The sequence below is a fragment of the Corylus avellana genome, chromosome 2 (genome assembly GCF_965113065.1).
Source record: "Corylus avellana chromosome 2, dhCorAvel1.hap1.2, whole genome shotgun sequence".
In the NCBI taxonomy this organism is placed as follows: domain Eukaryota; kingdom Viridiplantae; phylum Streptophyta; class Magnoliopsida; order Fagales; family Betulaceae; genus Corylus; species Corylus avellana.
Genome location: NC_142491.1, coordinates 12555605 through 12576244, shown reverse-complemented (window position 1 = coordinate 12576244; position 20640 = coordinate 12555605). Strand labels below are relative to the sequence as shown.

General features: G+C 34.8%; 2 protein-coding genes and 2 long non-coding RNA genes across 6 annotated transcripts; all 4 read left to right on the top strand.

Moving 5' to 3' along the window:
• Positions 1-2337: 2337 nt before the first annotated feature.
• LOC132178500 (uncharacterized) lies at positions 2338-2849 on the top strand. The gene is made up of 3 exons (XR_015911462.1): positions 2338-2407; positions 2509-2568; positions 2671-2849. It is a non-coding gene; the product is annotated as an uncharacterized LOC132178500 (long non-coding RNA).
• A 4608-nt stretch (positions 2850-7457) lies between these two features.
• On the top strand, positions 7458-11433 carry LOC148587346 (putative disease resistance protein RGA1). The gene is made up of 3 exons (XM_088513424.1): positions 7458-10921; positions 11074-11192; positions 11321-11433. The coding sequence occupies exons 1-2, from the start codon at positions 7516-7518 to the stop codon at positions 11076-11078; spliced, it is 3411 nt and encodes a 1136-aa protein (XP_088369550.1). The 5' UTR covers positions 7458-7515; the 3' UTR covers positions 11079-11192; positions 11321-11433.
• A 280-nt stretch (positions 11434-11713) lies between these two features.
• On the top strand, positions 11714-13282 carry LOC148587345 (uncharacterized). Of its 2 annotated transcripts, none has more exons than XR_015911464.1 (6): positions 11714-12084; positions 12250-12360; positions 12476-12573; positions 12838-12932; positions 13032-13077; positions 13180-13282. It is a non-coding gene; the product is annotated as an uncharacterized LOC148587345 (long non-coding RNA). The 2 variants fall into 2 exon arrangements; XR_015911463.1 differs by having other exon boundaries at positions 12168-12360.
• Positions 13283-15287: 2005 nt separating this feature from the next.
• Positions 15288-19746, top strand: LOC132178435 (uncharacterized). Of its 2 annotated transcripts, XR_015911461.1 has the most exons (5): positions 15288-15567; positions 17723-17842; positions 18404-18634; positions 18893-19027; positions 19147-19239. XR_015911461.1 is itself a non-coding variant. In XM_059590882.2 (4 exons), the coding sequence occupies exons 1-4, from the start codon at positions 15376-15378 to the stop codon at positions 19540-19542; spliced, it is 939 nt and encodes a 312-aa protein (XP_059446865.2). In that variant the 5' UTR covers positions 15315-15375; the 3' UTR covers positions 19543-19746. The 2 variants fall into 2 exon arrangements, 1 of the variants encoding a protein (XP_059446865.2); XM_059590882.2 differs by lacking the exon at positions 18893-19027 and having other exon boundaries at positions 15315-15567; positions 19147-19746.
• Positions 19747-20640: the final 894 nt, after the last annotated feature.

Here is a 20640-nt window from a genome sequence, read left to right as displayed (position 1 = left end):
TTAATAATGAAGAACTACTAGACATGTGAATTGATCATTTCAGCAAGTTTGTGAAGTTCTTATTTTCTTTAGCTTTCCCTTTTGTGTGAAATCCAAATTAACATGGAAGAGAATGAATTGGTGATAAAGGCCTTTAATTAGTTCATGTAATAAGAACATGAGTGGTTGATATTAGACTGATTAATTAGCTGTTTTTGCAGGAAAATATGTGATTACTCAATTGAGCTGGCTCTTAAGACTAAAACGTTTAAAGGTGGCTCTTAAGACTAAAAAATTATTTTTTAAACGAAAGTTTTAAATTTTTTAATAAAAAAAACGAATTTTTTTAAAACATGCAATTTTTTCTCTAAACAGAAAGAAATATTAAAAAAAAAAAAAAAAAAAAAAATTGTTTTAGAAACGAAAACTTGTATTTTCTTAAACGAAAATTGTTAGTTTTTTATTTAAAACAGAAATTTTTATTTTAAAAAGTTATAAAAAAATATTTTTTATAACAAAAAAAAAAAAAAAACAGAATTTTTAAAATTTTTTTCTTGTACAATGGATTTTTTTTAAAAAAAAAAAAATTTTAAATTTGCCACCCTTTGGATTTTTTTTTTTTTTTTTTAGTTATAGGTTTTTTCAGAAGTTTTAGTATTTTTTGCTTTTATTTTACTAAGCATAGTTTTGTCATTGAGGGGAACATTGACAATTTTTGGTAGTTTGGGGGAAAATTGTCACAATTAAAAGTTTGGAGGGACATTGTCAATTAGGAGGTAGTTTGAGGAGGGTATGTGGACTTTCCCCTTAAACATATAATAGTTGGAGTTAACACACTTGAACGATTTACTCTTGTGTTTGTCCTAACTGGCGCCTGGTAAATTCACTTTCCAAATAAGATGACAAGAGCCTGCAGTGTCATATGTTGGAACTCTGAATGGCCACCTCAACAATTTCAAAGGGACTTGCATTTTTGTCATAGTGGAAAATTAAGGTAATTGGATATTCATTAAAGAACTGTATTTTTGGTTTCTTTCTAGATTCCCATCTCTAAAAAAACATGTAAATTCTTTCAAGACTATCTTGTATGTCCCAAGCATGCAGCAATCATTTAGTTCATATGTTGTCATTTAGTTGATATATATGTTGGAGTAGATATGAAGTCGACAGCTATAACCTGGTGATGCAAACAGGTTCTTGGAACTTCTGTACTAATGGAGGTAGAGAACAAAGAGACGAAGCTTTGTTAGGAGGGTGAAGGAAACGAAATGGAGTTGAAAAAAGAGATTCATCAAGATTCATCAAGTACAATTCCCGTTCTCCTTAGATTATTCTCTTCCATGTCAGGTATATATTGTTAGCTTCTGAACTTTTTTGATTCTTGATGTGGAAGCTAGAAGGGAATCAAATGCTGAACATACACGAGTAAATCTTTCTTCAAAGAAAGCTGGTTCTACAATTATGCAGCAACTAGCAAACAATTGTGTAAGTATCTCATTCCTTATGTAATTAAATTTATATTAATAAATTGGGTTAAGCAGAATAGCTTCATTTGTCTTGGATGTCAAAAATCTGTTTGTGAAGTTCTTATTTTCTTTAGCTTTCCCTTTTTGTGAAGTCCAAACATGGAAGAGAATGAGTTGGTTATAAAGGCCTTTAGTTCATGTATTAAGAACATGAGTGGTTGATATTAGACTGATTAATTAGCTGTTTTTGCAGGGAAATATGTGATTACTCAATTGATTTCTTGTAGCATTTTTGTCATATAGTGGAGAACTAAGCTAATTGGATGTTTATAAAAAATCGTCTTTTTTGTTTCTTTTCTAGATTACCACCTCAACAATTATATTTTGATATGTTTTACTTCAAATTCTTATAGGATTGTGCGCCCACTGTGTTCAACAACTGTAGTGCTAATGTCACGGTTGATGGTAGCACAGTTAACCTTGGACTATGGGACACTGCTGGTAGGTAATTGCTTCATGGGTGTTATCAGGTTGCTGCAATAATTCTGCTATAATTCTGTTTGGGGTTTTTTATTGAAAAAAAAAAAAAAAAAAAAAAAAACTGTGAGCCCTACATATCCAATATCTGATTTTCAAACAAGGAGAATGGGAGAAGGATAGGAGTATACAAAATGGCATTTCTCTTCTGCATGAGAGATTTTAGCACACTTAGAAATTTAATTATAGACTGATAAATTGGTAAAAATTAGGCATTAGCAATCTGTATTTGATTTTTTTTTTTTTTTGTGTCTTTTTTTTTTCAACCACAATCCCTTTACATGTTTAGTTTTCATAGAGAAAGAAATTATGTAATTCCCTATGTACTTAACAAAGTTGGTGAATGCAGGATAGGATAACCAGATGTTTTCTTGTTGGCCTTCTCTCTCATCAGCAAAGCCAGCTATGGAAATATCTCCAACAAGGTTTTTCATCAAAATCCAATTACATTTGTTCTTAATCTGTTTGGTTGATTTATGGGTAATTCTCCAGTATCAGTCTGATACATCTATTTCTTGGCTTTCAGACTGGAAGTTCTAGTGAATCCCCCCAACTGTGCCAATAGTGCTAATAGGAACCAAACTTGGTATGGATTAATTTGACTACTTGAAATTTATAAATATTGATATTTAACCAATACAAGCCGATTTAAATTTAACCATGTAAGTTTGGATATGATCTGCTGCAGATGTACAAGAAGACAAGCGGTATTTGATTGGTCATCTTGGTGCTACATCAATGATCTTGCAGTTGGCTGCTGTATGGAAATGAGGACTCGCAGTAGTTACCTGTCCAGATTTTAGTCATTTCAAATTCATTGAGACCAGAATTTTCAGTTTGATTTTTTTTTTTTTTTTTTTTTTTTTTAATTTTCTAAGTTTTTGTGTATGTTGTATTCCTGAAAACATCGAAGATCTAAACTTTGACTCGTTCATAATTCATGTTTGCTTTGCACTTTTGCTATATCCATTATCACGAGTTGAGTTGAAGAGGAGTCTATACTTGATATACATTTTGTGTAATTCAAATTTCACAATGAGCAAATTTTCTTGAAAGATTTATTTTCATCTCTGTAAATTTTGTAGATCTTTGCAATTTGGAGTTTGTTGTTTGCTACGAGTGAAGACCTATAAATTCAAGTATTCTAACATTCTCTATAGATTGTAAACGCATGCCATGAACAGCAAAACAATTAGATTTGAATTTAATAAATTAATTAAAGTAAAAAACGAATTACATACTATTCACCTTAGAATTGCAACTTCTTGAGCAAACTCATCCTCTAAAACATCATTCAAATGCTTGGATCTAATAAATTTATCTATCTCTAAAAATGAGAGGAATTAGCTATTTCTCAGGGGATATACATGTTTTAGAGAAAAAAAAAAAAAAAATCCCCATTCTCTGCAACTCTCCTCTCTGCTTTTATATCCGCACCTTCGACCTCCGAAACTCGTACAGTAGAATCCTCTGCCTCCCGCGCCTTCTCGTTGATGGTTTTATATAATAGTTTGATTTATTTGTAGCATAGGACAAACCGTTAACTTTAATGGTGAAGTGATAGATAGACCTATTTTAAACTTGAACAAAACTTAAAGAACTGTATTATTGAAAAATGAAAACTCAATGACTAAATTCAAATTAAATGAAAACTTAGAAGTTAAATATGATTTTTTATTTTCAAAATGTTACAATGAATATACCTCAAAATTTATGTAGCAAAGATTTTTTTTGTTTTTTTTTCTAATTGAATATAAAAAGGGTTAGAGGGAATGGAGCAAAGATTATTAGTCTTAGACTGTTATTCATAAGAGAAAGAAAATACACCCCTTAGCTATCAATGTTGGCATCTTGTTTTATCAGTGTTGTTATTTCTTGTGAGTGATAATATGATTCATCTCATTTTGGGTCAAGTCTTTATCGGTGCTTGTTATAGTGTTGCCTAATATATTACATTTTTCATTTGAATTGCAATTTGCAAAGAAGAATTTTGAGGCGACTAGGAAAATGAGCTGGCAGCAAGAGAAATCGGAGTTGGCATTTAAAATGCTCGACATACTTCAAGCATTTGCTTTAAAGCAACGCTTGGGTATATGCAAAGTGTGTAGCAATGGGCTCAAGTAGTGCTTTTGTGGCACATTGATGGCGCATTTGGCACGAAGCATCAGAGCTCAAAGCCTCAAAGTGATTTGATCATATGACCATTCAATTTAGGACGATAATTATTTAATCTATCAATCTCAAAGTTATGTGACCGTTGGTCAACAAACATGAATGCCTGCTATGTTAACAGTACTATTAATAGACTATTGCATTCCAGTTACTAAATATAGAAAAAATTTCAATTCTTTTGTTTTATTTCAAACACCTTTGGTCCTTCAAATTTGAGTCTCTATCTCTTGCTAAAATAAAAAATCTGAGTGATCGGGTTTAGTTTTGTTTGTGCAAAACGCAACTAAACTACAAAAGATTTCTATGCTCTATTGTATCTTGAATAAATATTTATAGTAACCCTTTGCATATTAATTATGGTGGTGGCAAATAATTTCTTAAAGAAACCGATATTGTAACTCACTTTAGGAGCAATTTTTATTTCTTGCTTTCTATTATTATTATAACACCTTAGGTGGCTTTTAAAATCGCTATTGTATTAAATATTCATTTTAAATTCAATGATAATATTAAAAGCTATAAAATGTGAAAATGAATGTGAAAAAGTGAGAGTGTGTTATAGGAGCTGCAGAAGAGATGAGTACTTGGAGGAAAGGAAGCATCACAATTAATTATGTTAGGAAGCATTGTTGCATGTGTATAATGGAAGTTGTTATAGTTAGTTAATGGAAGTTATTACAGTTAGTTGTGGAGTTGTGTTGGTTACTTATTGTAACTGAATTGCCTTAATTGTTAAGCCCATATAAGGCTGGTTAAGTCCAAGGAGGAAGTATCTTTTGAGAAGTGCAAAAGCATTGTAGGAGACTAGCCATCTCGAATTGGCCAATTGATTCAATAAGAAGTAGTTCTCATTTCATTCCCAAAATCTCTCATTTTCTCTCTCTTTCATTTTCTATTCTACATTCTGTTCTTCAATAACTTTCATGTTACAAGTGGCATCAGAGTCATTTGTTTTCTTTTCATGAATACTAGATCTATGTGGCAAGATTCTGATTTGGCGCAATTCTGGAAGGAGTTTAAATAGTTGCAAACCGATTTGTCAGCTCGTGAGCAACATTAAAAAATAATTCATGATGAGATGAATGCAAGACTTAATCGTAGTGAGTGGAAGTAGGATGAACAATTTGCTCAAGTAATGAAATGTTTCTAGGAGTTGAAGAAGGCACCAGAACAGAAAGATAAAATACCCAAAAATATTGATTATACAAAATACCCAAAATATTGTCGAACAAGGCATTGATACAAATCTACCTGACTGTCTGAACTCTAGACAAAACTGTGCTAGGTTGAAATCTATGAACATCTCAAGAATGAACCTCTAAGCATGATCGCAGAATTACCTTGATCGACCAATCCTGCAAGGACTACAAAGACTATGTGATCATGGAATTACCACAACCACAAAATGCAAACAAGTGAGTCAATTGATTCAATAATATAAATGAGGATTGCTGGTTTATTATAATAAGCACAAAGGGTAATGATATGAGTCGTATGCAGATCCAAAGTAGTAATTGTTTAGTTTGAGTAAAGTCTAATTTATTTTCTTTTCACTCCACTCGTTTAGAGCCAAAACTCGATTAGCAGATTATGGAGCCGACACTGCCAACATATAATGTTTAATGGTTTTATACTGGTATCCTGGTACCCCAACTGCTCTCAGCTTGTTATTTATTAGGGTCTTTGGACCTGATAGCAACAACTTGTCAGTCCGCTGGCTCGCCATAACTACTCCCCCACTTCAATCACCAGCTTTGTTGATGGATATCCTCTCAGCCATATTAATTTATTTAGACACAATATGCAATATTCTATAAATAGTTGTATCAAGTAGATAATTAATAAAGCAACAAAAATTATATTATCGAAAATCAAAATCATATCGTAGTAAATATTGTCATACTTAAAGTAGATTGCAGGTATTTTCACACTTTCTCATTCTTATATCCCAATAGGTTAAACCTTATTTATTACTCTTAATCCTAATTTACACGTTTCATTAATTGATAATCTAAGACAATTGCTCCAATAATTATAAATTACGATAGGTTAAACTCTAATTTACATTTTGTCATAATTAGGACCTTAATTTTGTATTTTATAAAGAAAACTTAATTATACTGTTACTATTTGGGGCCTTATTTAATTCGGGGTCTTAAGCAATTGCCTAATTTGCTTACACTACAAAAAAACCATTTTTTCCTGACATGAGTTTCCTGACGTGTTCCAGTGTCCGACACGTCAGGAAATTTTTCTGACGGGTCGTTTCTGACGCGTGTCGAGTGTCAGAAACGTAGGTGTCAGGAAAAAAAATTTCCTGACGTGTGACTAGGCAACACGTCAGAAAATTCTGACGTGTTACCCACTCACACGTCAGAAAATTTTTCTGACGTTGCATTTTTGCCACGTCAGAATTTTTCTGACGTGTCATTTCTGCCACGTCAGAAAATTTTCTGACGTGGTAGTTCTGACACACGTCAGAAAATTAAAAAATTAAATAAAAATTAATTAATTTTTTTTTTAATTTTTTTTTTCTGGAATTTTTAATTATTAATTAATTAAATTATTTTTTTTTTTTTTGAATTACTCTGCACGCACGGCAGCTCCCTCACGCTGCCGTACGTGCAGATCTGTGTTTCTCCAACACAGATCAATCTGCACGATCTGCACCATGGTGAGCTCTCATTTTTCTTTCTCTCTCTTCTAATTTTCTCTTCTTCTTCCTCTTCTTCTTCTGATCTTCTCCTTTTGTTTTTTTTTCTTCTGCTTCTCCTCTTCTTCTCTTATCCCTTTCTTTTTCTTTTGCAGCTTCTCCTCTTCTTCTCTTCTCCCTTTCTTTTTCTTTTTCTTTTTCTTCTTCTCTTCTTCTCTTCTTCTGATCTTCTCCCTTTCTTTTTCTTTTTCTTTTTCTTCTTCTCTTCTCCGGCCTTTTCTTTGTCTTCTCCTTCTTCGGCTTTCTTCAATCTGTGGACAGAAGGGAGATATATTGAGGGAGTGGGAAAAACAAATGAGGAGGCATGGCGCTGGGGAAAGACAAGATAAAAAACAAAAAAATTCAAAATTCAAACGCCCGCCAGGATGCTAGAGGAAATTTCTGAAAATTTCCTGACGTGCCAGGTGTTGCACGTCAGAAATTTCTGACGTGCTACACCTGGCACGTCAGGAAATCACTCTAAAAAAAATTATTTGAAAAAAAAAATATCTGCACATATATATATAATAATATATTTAAATATATTTTCTGACGTGGTGAATTACCACGTCAGAAAATGCTGCCAAAGAGATCATTGGGACTCTGGGCTCACTGGCTGCCAAAGAGATCGGACTGCTATGGGGTGTCAAAGATGAGGTTGAAAGCCTCATGAGCACCGTTTCAACTATCAAAGCTGTGCTTCTGGACGCAGAGGAGAAACATGCTGCAGGGAACCATGCTGTCAAAGATTGGCTGGGAAAGCTAGAAGATGCCATGTATGATGCTGATGACTTGCTGGATGAGGTTTCAACTGAAGCTCTGCAAAGAGAAATAATGACCCGTGATAAGAAGGCCAAAAAGGTACGCATTTTCTTTTCCGAATCAAACCAGCTTGCCTTTCGTCGTAAAATAGCCCACAAGATTAAAGCCATGACACAAAGGTTAGCTGCCATCGACGCCGAGAGGCAGAGATTCCATTTGGAGGTACGCCAGGTTGAAGAGACACGAGTTGGGAACAGGGAGAGGGATAACACTCATTCTTTGGTACGTGCGGAAACAGTTATTGGTCGAGAGGATGATAAGAAGGCTGTTATACACCTTCTGATGGACTCCAACACTGAAGAGAATGTTTTAGTCCTTCCAATTGTTGGCATTGGTGGATTGGGAAAGACTACACTCGCTCAACTTGTATTCAATGATGAGCAAATCCAAAAACACTTTGACCTCAAAATGTGGGTATGTGTCTCTGATATCTTCGATGTTAAAAATATTGTTTCAAAAATCTTAGAATCTGCAACAAAGAAGAAACCAAAAGCCGGTGAAATGGATACATTGGTATACTATCTTTCAAAAGAAATCGAAGGCAAGAAATACTTCCTCGTGTTGGATGATGTGTGGAATGAGGACCGTGCAAAATGGTCTAGCTTGATAGATGTGCTGATGGGTGGTGCACGAGGTAGTAGAATATTAGTGACTACCCGCAATGAAGTCGTGGCAAATACCATCCACTCTAAAAGCGTTGGAAGGATTATTGGGACAGTTCAATCATATTTCTTAAGAGGTTTAGACGAAGACGCATCATGGTCTTTATTTAAGGAGGAGGCGTTTGAGAATGCACAAGAGCCAGAGAGTTCAAGAATCGTCTCACTTGGAAGGGAGATCCTACAAAAGTGTTTAGGTGTCCCTCTAGCCATAAGGACAATCGGAGGTTTATTGCGCTCCCAAAAAAATCCTGAAATAGAGTGGTTGTCTTTGAAGGACAATGAACTCTCAAAAATATCTCAGAAAGAAAATGACATTTTACCAACTCTAAAGCTGAGTTATGATCATCTTCGTTCACACTTGAAGCACTGCTTTGCGTATTGTAGTTTGTTTCCAAAGGATTACAAGATTCAAAAATCAACACTCATTAAGCTTTGGATAGCACAAGGGTTTGTCTTATCAGATGAAAACCGATTCTTGGAAGATGTTGGTAATGAGTATTTTATGGATTTATTATGGAGATCATTCTTTCAAGAAGCTGAAACGGATGAGTTTGGTAATGTAATTGAATGCAAAATGCACGATCTCATGCATGATCTTGCCAAATCAGTGGCAGGATCGTTGATCACCACATTAGATGATAAGAAGAGAAACATTGATGAGAAAGCTCGTCATGTATCAGTTGCTTATGGTATAAATATTTCACGTGGAGTTCCAACTTTATTGTGTAAAGCAAGTAGGGTGCGAACATTTCTTTGCTTTGGACAGTACTTTGAGGATAATATTGATTCTGATGCAACTTTTTCAAGTTCCAAGTTCTTACGCGTGTTGGATTTGAATAAGTATTATGATTTTAGACTTGAGCTGCCTCTTGATAGGTTACAAAATTTAAGCTCTATTGGGAAGTTGAAGCATTTAAGATATCTCGATCTTTCTGAAAACACAAAGATGAAGAAGCTGCCTGATTCTATAACCAGTTTGCAAAATTTGCAAACACTAAGACTCTCCCATTGTAGGTCACTAAAAGAATTGCCAAGAGACATTACAAAATTAGTCAACCTTAGGCATCTTGAGATAAATGGATGCAGTTTGTCTTATATGCCACTTGGATTGGGACAACTGACTAATCTTCAGACGTTATCCACATTTTTTGTCCACTCGGATTCTCATTCCAGACATAGTCGTAGCAGTGGTTTACAAGAATTAAACAGATTAAATATGCTGAGAGGAGCGCTAGAGATTAGAAATCTGGGACATGAGAAAGGTGTTGCGTCAGAATGTAAGGCTGCAAGTTTAAATGAGAAACATCTTCATACTTTGCATATATGGTGGAGTGCTGAAGGAGATGTCGAGAATTCAGATGTTGTTGAGGATGAAGCGTCATTGAAAGGCTTCCAACCACACCCAAATTTGAAAAATCTTTTCTTAAAATACTATCGGGGTTCAAAGCTTCCGAGTTGGATTTTGTTGCTCAAAAATCTTGTTACATTTCGATTAGTGTCTTGTATGAAAATCCAATATCTACCATCATTCATGAGTCAACTGCCTTTCCTTAAGGAGCTTTCTCTTATGGATTTGGAGGCTATTGAGTACATATCAGACGATGGTGATAGCAATGAGTTGTCTTCTTCTTCAACGGCACCAACACCATTTTTTCCATCCCTCAAGTATATCTGGCTCGCTGAATGCCCTAATCTCAAGGGGTGGCGGAGGAGGAGGGATTCTTCCGTGGAGGTAAATAGGGATAGTCATAATTCCGTTGAAATGAGGGAGCATCATTTATTCCCTTGCTTTCCTCGTCTTTCAAAATTAGTGATCGAATCTTGTCCTATGTTGACTTCCATGCCAATGTTTCCACATCTTGAAGAAGAGTTGGTCCTAACAAAAGCTAGCTCAAAGCCACTGCAACAGACAATGATGATGAATATGGCAGCACCGCAAAGCCCAACGTCAACAGCAACAGACTCCTCTCCATCCACTCCTCTCTCAAAATTGAAGAATATAAAATTTAGTTTCATTACCGATCTAGAAACTTTGCCACTGCAAAATCTCTCTTCTCTTGAGTCTTTGACGATATATGGTTGCCAGATATTAAAGTCTCTCTCCCTATGTATACAACATCTCACTGCCCTTCAATACCTATATCTTGAGGATTGTCCTGACCTTGAGCTAGCCAACGATGAGGATGGGATGCAATGGCAGGGCCTTACGAGCCTCCTCTCCCTTTGCTTCTCAAGACTTCCAAAATTGGTGTCTCTCCCCTTGGGACTTCAACATGCTATCTCTCTACAAAAACTCATGATTTCAGATTGTGAAAGCTTGACGGCTATACCAGAGTGGATCCACAACTGCAAATCACTTCAAGTGCTTCAAATTCGTGGATGCTCCAGATTGGCATCACTCCCCGAAGGAATGCGTAGGCTAACGTCTTTGCAGAAGCTAACAATTGTGGATTGTCCCATCCTATTGCAAAGATGCAAGAGACACACAGGTGAGGATTGGCCCAAGATCGCTCACATTCCAGAGATAGACTTACAGTATCTGCCTCAGCAAGAAGAAAATTTAATCACCCATGCAGCTTCGACTGATTCAGGTATATTACTCATCATTTTTAGTTTATGCTCCAATTTCACCGGATATCTCTTACCAGTAATTCAACTAATTAAGTGGAAATTGTTCCTAAACATTATACTCTCATATTGCTTCTAACTTCTATATGTTGATCGTCTTGGTTTAAAACGATAGGTTGACGTAGATGCTTATGGCATACAACAAATTCAAGGGCTTCCCATTTTCCAGGTGGTTTATTTTTGGCTCTGTTGGAGGTCCTAACAGCACAATCTGTTTTTCATCTACAGATATAGGTGGGTGATTTTCACTTTGGTAGATGTCTCATTTGGAGGGTTTCTTTTCAGTTTTGCATTCTATCATTTTTGAGCTCTATGCTTATATCATTATATGTTTATATGCTTATATGTTTCGTTCCTCTTAGCTTTTGGTACCTCTTACAAGGAGCAAAGCGCAGATCAATGCTACTCTGAATCACTATAAAAATGAATTCTGAAATGACATCAACAAGGTGTGCAATTGTTCTCATTTTTACCTCGCATCTTGCTGTTAATTGAGTTATAGCATGCCACTTTGGCTTGCAATTGTTTGGGTCTCTCATGGGAATTTAGGGGCTTGTTGAATCAAAACAGAGTGATGTCATTTTCTTGGGAGCTAATGAAGAAACTTTGTGGTGGCATATTTTAGACTTTGTGCAACTTATATTATCCATGGTCTCTAAGGCTGGGAATTTCATCTTCTAGAAAGGCTACATTTCACTTCATTCTCTTCTCTTTTTTTTTTTTTTTTGGTTTTTTTGGTCTTATATGCAGATCTGAAGACTGACCCTGAGTTTCTTGCAATACTAAGGGCCACAGTTAAGTGCTTGACTCTTTCTGAGAAGTATTTTGAGAATGTTCTTCTTCTGGCAATTAACAAACGAGGAGCAGATGAAAGAGCACTCATTAGGGTTGTCACTACGTGGGTCGAGGTTGACATGAAGTTTATAAGAAAAAGGTTTTGGATAAAACATCTCACTTCCTCCATCCCAACAGACACAAGAGTAATTGCCTCTGTTAATAAAGTGCCATGGTAATTTACTTTCCAAATAAGATGACAAGTGTCAGCTGTATCATATGTTGGAACTGTGAAATGGCAACCTCAACAATTTCAAAGGGACATGCATTTTTGTCATAGTGGGAAATTAAGGTAACTGGATGTTTATTAAAGAACTGTATTTTTTGTTTCTTTCTAGATTTCCACCTCTAAAATAACATGTAAATTCTTTCAAGATTGCTGTATATGTCCAAGCATGCAGTAATCATACATGGAATAGATATTTAGTTGACAGCTATAGCCTGGTGACGCAAACAGGCTCTTGAAACTTCTGTGAAACGACGCACAACAAGATTCATCACAGTTGGTGGTGGAGCTGTTAAAAAGACTTGCATGCTCATATCTTATACCAGCAATTCCTTTCCCTCGGTATACTTTTTCATACAAATCCAGCTTTAATATGTACGATTAAGAATAAACTCACAGTCTAACTATTCTAGTAATTGCATTATGATATTTGTTTTCTTTCTTCAAATTCTGATAGGATATATGCCCATTGCCCGCTGTGTTCGACAACTTTACTGCTAATGTCGTGGTTGGTTGATGGTAGCACAGTTAACCTTGGACTATGGGACACTGCTGGTAAGCAATTGCTTCATGGGTGAAATCAGTTTGCTGCTATAATTCTATCTGAGAGAGCTTGTACATATATAGAAATTTATATTTTAGGCTAAAAAATTGGTAAAAATTAAGCATCTGCAACTTGAATTAGTTTTTTTTTTTTTGGTGTTTGTTTTTTTTCAACCACACAGACACAGGCACACCCTTTACATATTTAGTTTTCATAGAGAATAAAATTATGTAATTCCCTATGTAGTATGTACTTAATGAAGTTGGTGAATACAGGAGGATTATAACAGGCTGAGGGCCTTGAATTACAGAGGTGCAAATATTTTTTGTTGACCTTCTCTCTCATCAGCTATGAAAATATCTCCAATAAGGTTTTTCATCATAACCCAATTACATTTGTTCCTAGTTTCTTTGGTTAATTAATGGGTGATCCTCCAGTATCAGTTTGACACCTATTTCTTGGCTTTCAGTGAATCCCCCCAACTGTGCCAATAGTGTTTGTAGGAAACAAACTTGGTATGGATTAATTTTACTAGTTAAAATATATCAATCTTAATATTGAACAAATACAAGCCGATTTAAATTTAGCCATGTAAGTTTGGATATGATCTGTTGCAGATGTACGAGAAGACAAGCAGTATTTGATTGATCATCCTAGCACTACGTCAATGATCTTGCAGATGGCTGCTTTATGGAAATCAGGATTGTCAACCAATAGAGGATGGGGGGGGGGGGGGGGGGGGGGGGGGGAGAAATCATATGCTAGTGATATAAGGGTGATTGTTGGAACAAGTGACTTATATTCTCTCAAGCATAGAGAGTAAGGTTGTGGGTGTAATTAAGGTACGGTATGGGGTATTTTGGGATTTTCTAAAATACGTCTATACAATTAGGGTTTTCTTATAAGTATGTTATGTTGTAATCCTAAATCATTGAATATTGAAATATAGCCGCACTCTCCTGTGGATGTAGGCACATTGCCGAACCACGTAAATTTGTCTCAATTTTTTCTTACTCGCTTTTTTCGATTAAGTATTATTCATCATTATTGTGCACTGTAACAACAGTTATTGTGATACAAAATGATATTTACTACATACTTTTTTCTATGAGGACTCACAACAATTGCTTGATAAGATTTTAGTCATTCCAAATTCATTGAGACCTGAATTTACAATTTAATTTTTTTTTGTTTTTGCCATTTTCTAAGTTTTCGGGTATGTAGTATTCCTAAATAGGTTGAAGATATCTTCTTAAAATTGAGTTCATAATTCTTGCTTGTTTTGCACCTTTGCTATATCTAGGAGTGAAAATGACTAACTGCTAATCGTTAATCGCTTTGAAGGCGGTTACGGTTAGCGGTTTTAGGTTTTTTCAAAACCGTTAACCATTAACCGCCTTTATATATAGAAATCTAGAAATGATGTCGTATGTAATATAATATTATCGTATTACTATAGATACGACATTGTTTTGTTTTTTTTTAAAAAAAAAAAAAACAAAAATTAAAATTTTATAAATTTGTTCTTTGAAAAAGCGGTTAACGGTTATTATAATTACTAAGCGCTAACTGCCGGTTAACCGCTTAGGCGGTTAGCAAAGGCGGTTATGATTAGCAGTTTTAGCTAATAACCGTTAGCTGTAACCGTATTTTCACCCATAACTATATCCATTTATTATCCTGTACTATTATTTGATATAATAATCATGAGGTGAACTAAAGAGAAGTCTATACTTGATATACATTTTGAGTAATTCAAATTTCACAAAGAGCAGATTTTCTTGAAAGATTTATTTTCATCTCTGCAAAAATTCATCCCAATGTGCAGATTGTCCGAATCTCATCAACAAACAGACCATGAGACTATGCTGCTCCACAGCAGCTGAAACTGCGATTTCTATCCCCTTTCTCCACATAACCTCTACACCTAGAATGTACTATGTAGTGGTACTAACCGTAAATGAGTCAATATCATGAAATTTGCTTCAAGGAAATTATGAGGTAAAAGGTTTAGGACTTCAAATTTGCAATATAAAAAACCAAACAAACAAACAAATACGCCAAAAACCTCCTTGCCCATGGCCCATGGGCCAAGAGCAATGCTATACATCAATCACATTAATCTCCGTCCCTTCAAAGCTTATATGGTGTTGTCAGTTATAGTATTTAATGTATGAAAATTAATTTTTTAGTTTGAAAACCACACTACATAAGCTTTGGGGAGAGGGGGTGATTGGGACGATGAATATAATTACTCATTGGCCAAAGGGTCTTTTTCTGGTTTTTTAATTTCTTAAGGATAAAAGAAAATTTCCATATCCAATCTATAAGAACAATTATCCAAAAATTTAATTAACAAAATTAGAAATCCAAAGAGTGAAATTATAAAACCACAAATCACACAAGGGTGTTTTGATCTTTTCCCTTAATTTTAACTCATATATTGTTGACCTTCTTAAAATTTGAAGTTTTTACCATCTCAGTATTTATAAATTTTGTAAAATACAATAAATTAAAGAAATAAATTATTTTGAAGATCATATACCAAAATCATATACTCTGATTTATCTAATTAATTTTTCAAATATTAAAATGAAACTTTACCTCAAATATTTCTAACCAAAGATTTATTATTTATTAGTCCTAGATTGTTATATATAAAATAATTAAATAAATAAAATACTCCTCTATAGGATCACGTGACCTCCAACAAGTTCCCGTCGTTTTGTGTTGGTATACGTGTCGTTTATGCAATTATCTAATAATCTATTATTATTCATTGCAATCTGCAGAGCAGAGTGGCGACAGGGAAAATGAGCCGGCGGCAAGACCGAGCCGAGACCCTTGTGGAAGCAGCGGTTGGAGTCCTCAACACAGCGGACCCATTCGAGAAGGCGCGGCTCGGCGACTCAGTCGCTTCTCAGTGGCTCCAGGGGACCATCACTCAGCCCTACGACCCGTCCCTGGACCTCCCCGTCCCAGATCGCCCCGCAAGGCTCTCCAACGTACGTGCACTTCAACTCCCTGAAATGCTCTCTTTATATAGATAGATCCTATCAATGATAATATAATAAGATGTAATCATACTATAAGAATTTTAAAGCCCAAAAGCCACTGCCTCTTTGCTCGAATATTCCGTATATAATATGTAAAGGATTTGGTGTTTTTATTTTATATTATTGGATATTTGGGGCGACCGAAAATTTTGTTCAAACCCATTTTTCAGTCTCTATCTCCGTGTGATTTTTTGAATTCGGTGTTTGTGTGGTGATTTTGCTACTGTATGCTGATTTTGGGTGAGGGGGTGATGGTCGACTTAGGGTGGCAATTCGTATTCGTGTGACGAGTTTGGGTTGCGTCGAGAACATGTATCGGGTTCATTTCGAGTTCGCGGGTCATGTCAAAAATTTGTAAACCATTATGTCGCATAATGGGTTCGAGTCGTGTCGAAGCATGAATATAAAACTATATAGATCAACCCTAACCTTACTCATTTAATTAAATGGGTCAAACTCATTAATCCTAACTCTTTAATTTCGTGTTGGGTTCATGGGTTGTGTAAAAAATTGGCAGCTCTAATGGTCATGGTGTTTTTAGAGCATTTTTAGGTTTCAACCAAACACTTGAAAGTGTTTTTCAGACCATTTTGAAGCTTTGGTCATGGTTTTTTTTTTTTTTTTTTTTTAATTAGAAAAAAAAAAAAAAGCTTTGCAACCAAACACTGGAAAATAACCAGTTTTCCTTGAAAATGTTTTCAATTGAAACATTTTCCGACAGAAAATATTTTACACCAAAAGAAAAGAAACGGAGCCCAAGATTGAACTTTCTATCATGATGATAAGAATCACATGAAACCGTTGATAGTAGCCAGCATGGATCTTATAACAAATGCTTATGTTCATTTCGTGTTATTATCAAGCAAAGGTTCAACTAAACTTTGATAGGATTTACAAAAATGTCCACGTGTTTAACAAATTTTAAGAGAATTAAAGAGGCTGTGAAATAGATGGTATTTACAAATTTGCATAAACCCACAAAAATGTACATGATACATTTTCATTTTTATAACACATGTTGATTGATATAAATGTTAATCTGACAAGAAAATATATAAACAGTTTCATCTCATTGCACTAATCAAATAAATAGGTTTGGACTTTCACAAGAGTTCAAGAGCCTATCAATTAGTCATTATAACTAAACACAATTGTATCGACCTGCGAATAACCGAATTATGATGGACTTCACTAATTACCAACCATCTAATATTTACATCTCTTCACAACCATAGAAAAGATTTCTCACATGATCTTAATGCATCTAACTCATATGCACAGTTATAGCCTTTCATGTACATAAAATAGTCTTATATTTTCCAAGCACCTGAATTATATAAATTTTTTCAAACACAGAGTATACAAGAGAAATATCCACTTAGGGAGAGGGAAAGAACACATCTGGAAACACTACAAAATTAGCAAAGCAAGAACTATTGATAGCAACCATCCACCCATAGAGTTTTGAACAATATATCTTTTAATGTTATCACCGTGCTCTCACGGTCTTCAAAATTTTGAGAATTGCTCTCTCCAGATGCACATATATAAAAGTATCTCTCAACAAAAGAGACAGTTTGAAAGTTTGCGATTTTCTTTTTATATGATACAAAATAATATGATATTTTATCTTTTATTCTCTCATTTGTTTTCATTTAAGTGCTTGTGGAGATCTCCATCATTATTCTTCTAGGTTCCACTTCATTCTCCTAATTGTTTGTCGTATGACTTAAACTAATTTTACAATAAAATAATAGTTGGGTTCAAAGCTCCACTAAAGAAGCATCTTTCTTTCCCTAAATATTCTCAAGTATATTACTGTATGATCTATAAATGAATTGGGTGTATCTATACATTACATTAAGAGATGGTACAAATGGGTATATTTATATTCTTATTGGAACTCTTCCAAATAATTAAGAACCATGACCATTTTACACCATATGTAAGGATGTCTCTTAAAAATAATAAGTTAATTATTACCATATTAAGAAATCTGATTAATAGATAAATATTAACATTAAAATGTACTTGCATATCCCATGCCCATGTGCTACTTTATGCTAACTGTTCAATGAAACACATAAATGAGTCTTTTGTGCAGGTCAAGTTGGTGTCACCGAATCTCATGCCGAAGCTTGGAAAAGCAGGTAGCTTGCAGAGTAGGCAGGCCATTGTGCATAGTCTTGTGCACATTGAGAGCTGGGCTATTGACTTGTCTTGGGTATTATTTCTTTAACTTGTCTGTCTCCTTATTAGTTTATATTAAGGGAATTCTTTTATATAACACTTCTTTTTTGGAGTGTCCTTAAACTGTTTTTGCGATAACCCAGAAGTGTACTACTACACAAATTATGCATAGAAGAACTTTGGAGGATAAACACATGGAGAAGCATCCAAGTTTGGATTTTGATGTAACATTTTGATTTTTGAGACACCAACTTAAACAAAAATGATTAAATCTACTTTGGACCCCACAATACTAGATTAATCACTCACTTCTATTGTTATTATCCAATATGGAATCCTATAGTATCTGAAACTCTAATATATTCAAAACATAGTTTTGAAAAAACGCTTCCAAGCTCTTTTTTTCTTCTTCTCCTGCATCATATTCATTTTGTTTTTAGATTACAAAAGTGAAAGTGAGGCAACCACGCCTCAGTTATTCATATACATGTTCATGTACTTAAATCTATTCTTTTGTAGATGCATTAATTTCTTGTTGTATCTATCTCATGTGTTGTCTCTTACTTATCTGTCATGTAAATCTGTAATTTTATAGGATATAATAGCTCGCTTTGGTAAGCAAGCTGCAATGCCAAGAGATTTCTTCACCGATTTTGTTAAGGTGGCTCAGGATGAGGGCAGACACTTCACTCTCCTTGCGGAACGGCTAGAGGGGCTGGGTTCTTTTTATGGAGCATTACCAGCTCACGATGGCCTCTGGGACTCTGCTACTGCTACTTCCGCTGATCTCTTAGCACGTCTGGCAGTTGAGCATTGCGTCCATGAGGTGTTTTTTCCTTACCAACTTTCTTATTTTAAAATGAATTCATTTGGACCAACATGGTTTAAATTATTCACTACAACATATATCACCTCTGGGATATCAGCTGGTGGCCGGAGTCAAGTATATTTTTTCGTTCAGGAAGGATCTGTTTTCACAAATTTAGTTTCTAATGAACTTAGGCTATCAACATTGCTTTTCAAAGCAATGGAAATTTTGTTCACACATACATCTGTTAGTAAAAATCCATCATCCTGATTGCAGGCATTGAAGAAATGGAGCCATAGTTACAAATCATGCAACTTGGTTCTGGATTTTTGAGATGAATTGATCCAACCATTTGTGGTGATGGCTCCATTTTCTTGAACTTCTCCAAATATTTATCCTTTCATCAGACTTGTACGTAGTGTGGCTCATTTTGTTATAATGCAGCACTAGAGTACACCCTTTCTCTATGGTGTTAGTGAATAATTTTTTTTTTTTTTTATAAATAATAACAAATTTGAGTTTGAACACAGGCAAGAGGACTTGATGTGCTTCCCACAACCATTTCTCGGTTTCGCAATGGAGGCGATAATGAGACAGCAGAGTTACTAGAGAGAGTGATTTACCCAGAAGAGATTACCCATTGTGCTGCTGGGGTTAAATGGTTTAAATATCTTTGCCTAGGGGCTGAAAATCCTGCTTGGAATCAAGGCAGCTTGGCATCTCCAGGTGGGGCAGGAGAAAGTGAAAAAACGCTAGAGGAAAATGAAGTAATTCAGAAGTTTCACTCAATAGTGAGGACATACTTCAGGGGACCATTGAAGCCACCTTTCAATGAGGAAGCAAGAAAAGCTGCTGGGTTTGGCCCTCAGTGGTATGAACCACTTGCTGTCAAAGAGGTTAACCCTAGAGTGACAACAATATTTTAATTAGAGAAAAAAAAAAAAAAAAAAAAAAAAAAAAAAAATTCTGATAAAGTTTGTTTACGACTCTGGAATTGTTTCTTATATTCTCCGAGAGGCAAATGTGTTTTTCCAATTATTTTCCCCATATTATTTTAGATGAGGCTGCCCACAATGGGGTCACAGGAACCCTAAGAATCAGTTTTTGAATGCATATAGTGCCTTCGAATCTGGGTTGTTTTGATGCAATGTATAGTTTTAGGAAACGTTCTGTTTTTCTTGCTTGGATTTTTTTTTTTTTTTAAGCTTGTGTGCAGTTATGCTGCTTGTTGCAATTTCGAACTCTATTTGCTTATAATTTGAAGACCCTGCCAATGCTGCTTAGAGCACTCATAATAGCTTAGCTATCTTTCACTTTTATGTAAAATAGATAAGCAAAACACTAAAAGACCACCTACATTGAATTATGCATCTCAAATGCAAAATAGATTTTTGTTGCATTTGTGAACGTATTATTTCTTATTAATATACTGTAAGTAGCGGCACTGTTTACATGTCGATCTTATTAATATACTATTTTTCTATCCACATCTCTCTTTTTCCAAAATATTCTCCTATTATTTCTCTTCAACATCTCTTTTTCCCAAAATTTTCTCCTCCTATTTCTCTTTCCACATATCTTTTTTCCCAAAAGTTGAAAAATATGACTTTTAGAGGAAAAATACTATTCTTATAAAAAAATTTTAAAAAATAAAATTTAAATGACATAGATAAAATAAATAGATAATTGGATGTATAGTGTCTTTTAAAACTCATTAGCTAAACTAGATAAACTGGGTTTTATATATATATACCAACGTGAATGCTCTTATAGGTTGTGCTGACAAAAAAAAAAAATTCAAGTCAAACCAATCAGGCCCTAGTTCATCATCTGCTTTATTTATTTGCTTAAGCTTTTGTAACATAGAAGTGTACCTTGTATGACATCATTGACATGCAACACATTCCATATGCCTTCAGAGATGTCCATCTCCCTGGCAGTGCCTAAATGTCCTCCTCCTATTCAACTTCTCTAAAAATCAACCTTTTGATTTGTAGAACTCACATGGGTGAAGGTGTAGATTC

Excerpts from the sequence above, each read along its gene's own strand:
- LOC132178435 (XM_059590882.2), top strand. The coding sequence starts at position 15,376 with ATGAGCCGGCGGCAAGACCGAGCCGAGACCCTTGTGGAAGCAGCGGTT. Across the intron at positions 15,568-17,722 it reads GCCCCGCAAGGCTCTCCAAC|GTCAAGTTGGTGTCACCGAA; the intron begins GTACGTGCACTT and ends TCTTTTGTGCAG. Across the intron at positions 18,635-19,146 it reads TTGAGCATTGCGTCCATGAG|GCAAGAGGACTTGATGTGCT; the intron begins GTGTTTTTTCCT and ends GTTTGAACACAG.
- LOC148587346 (XM_088513424.1), top strand. The coding sequence starts at position 7,516 with ATGAGCACCGTTTCAACTATCAAAGCTGTGCTTCTGGACGCAGAGGAG.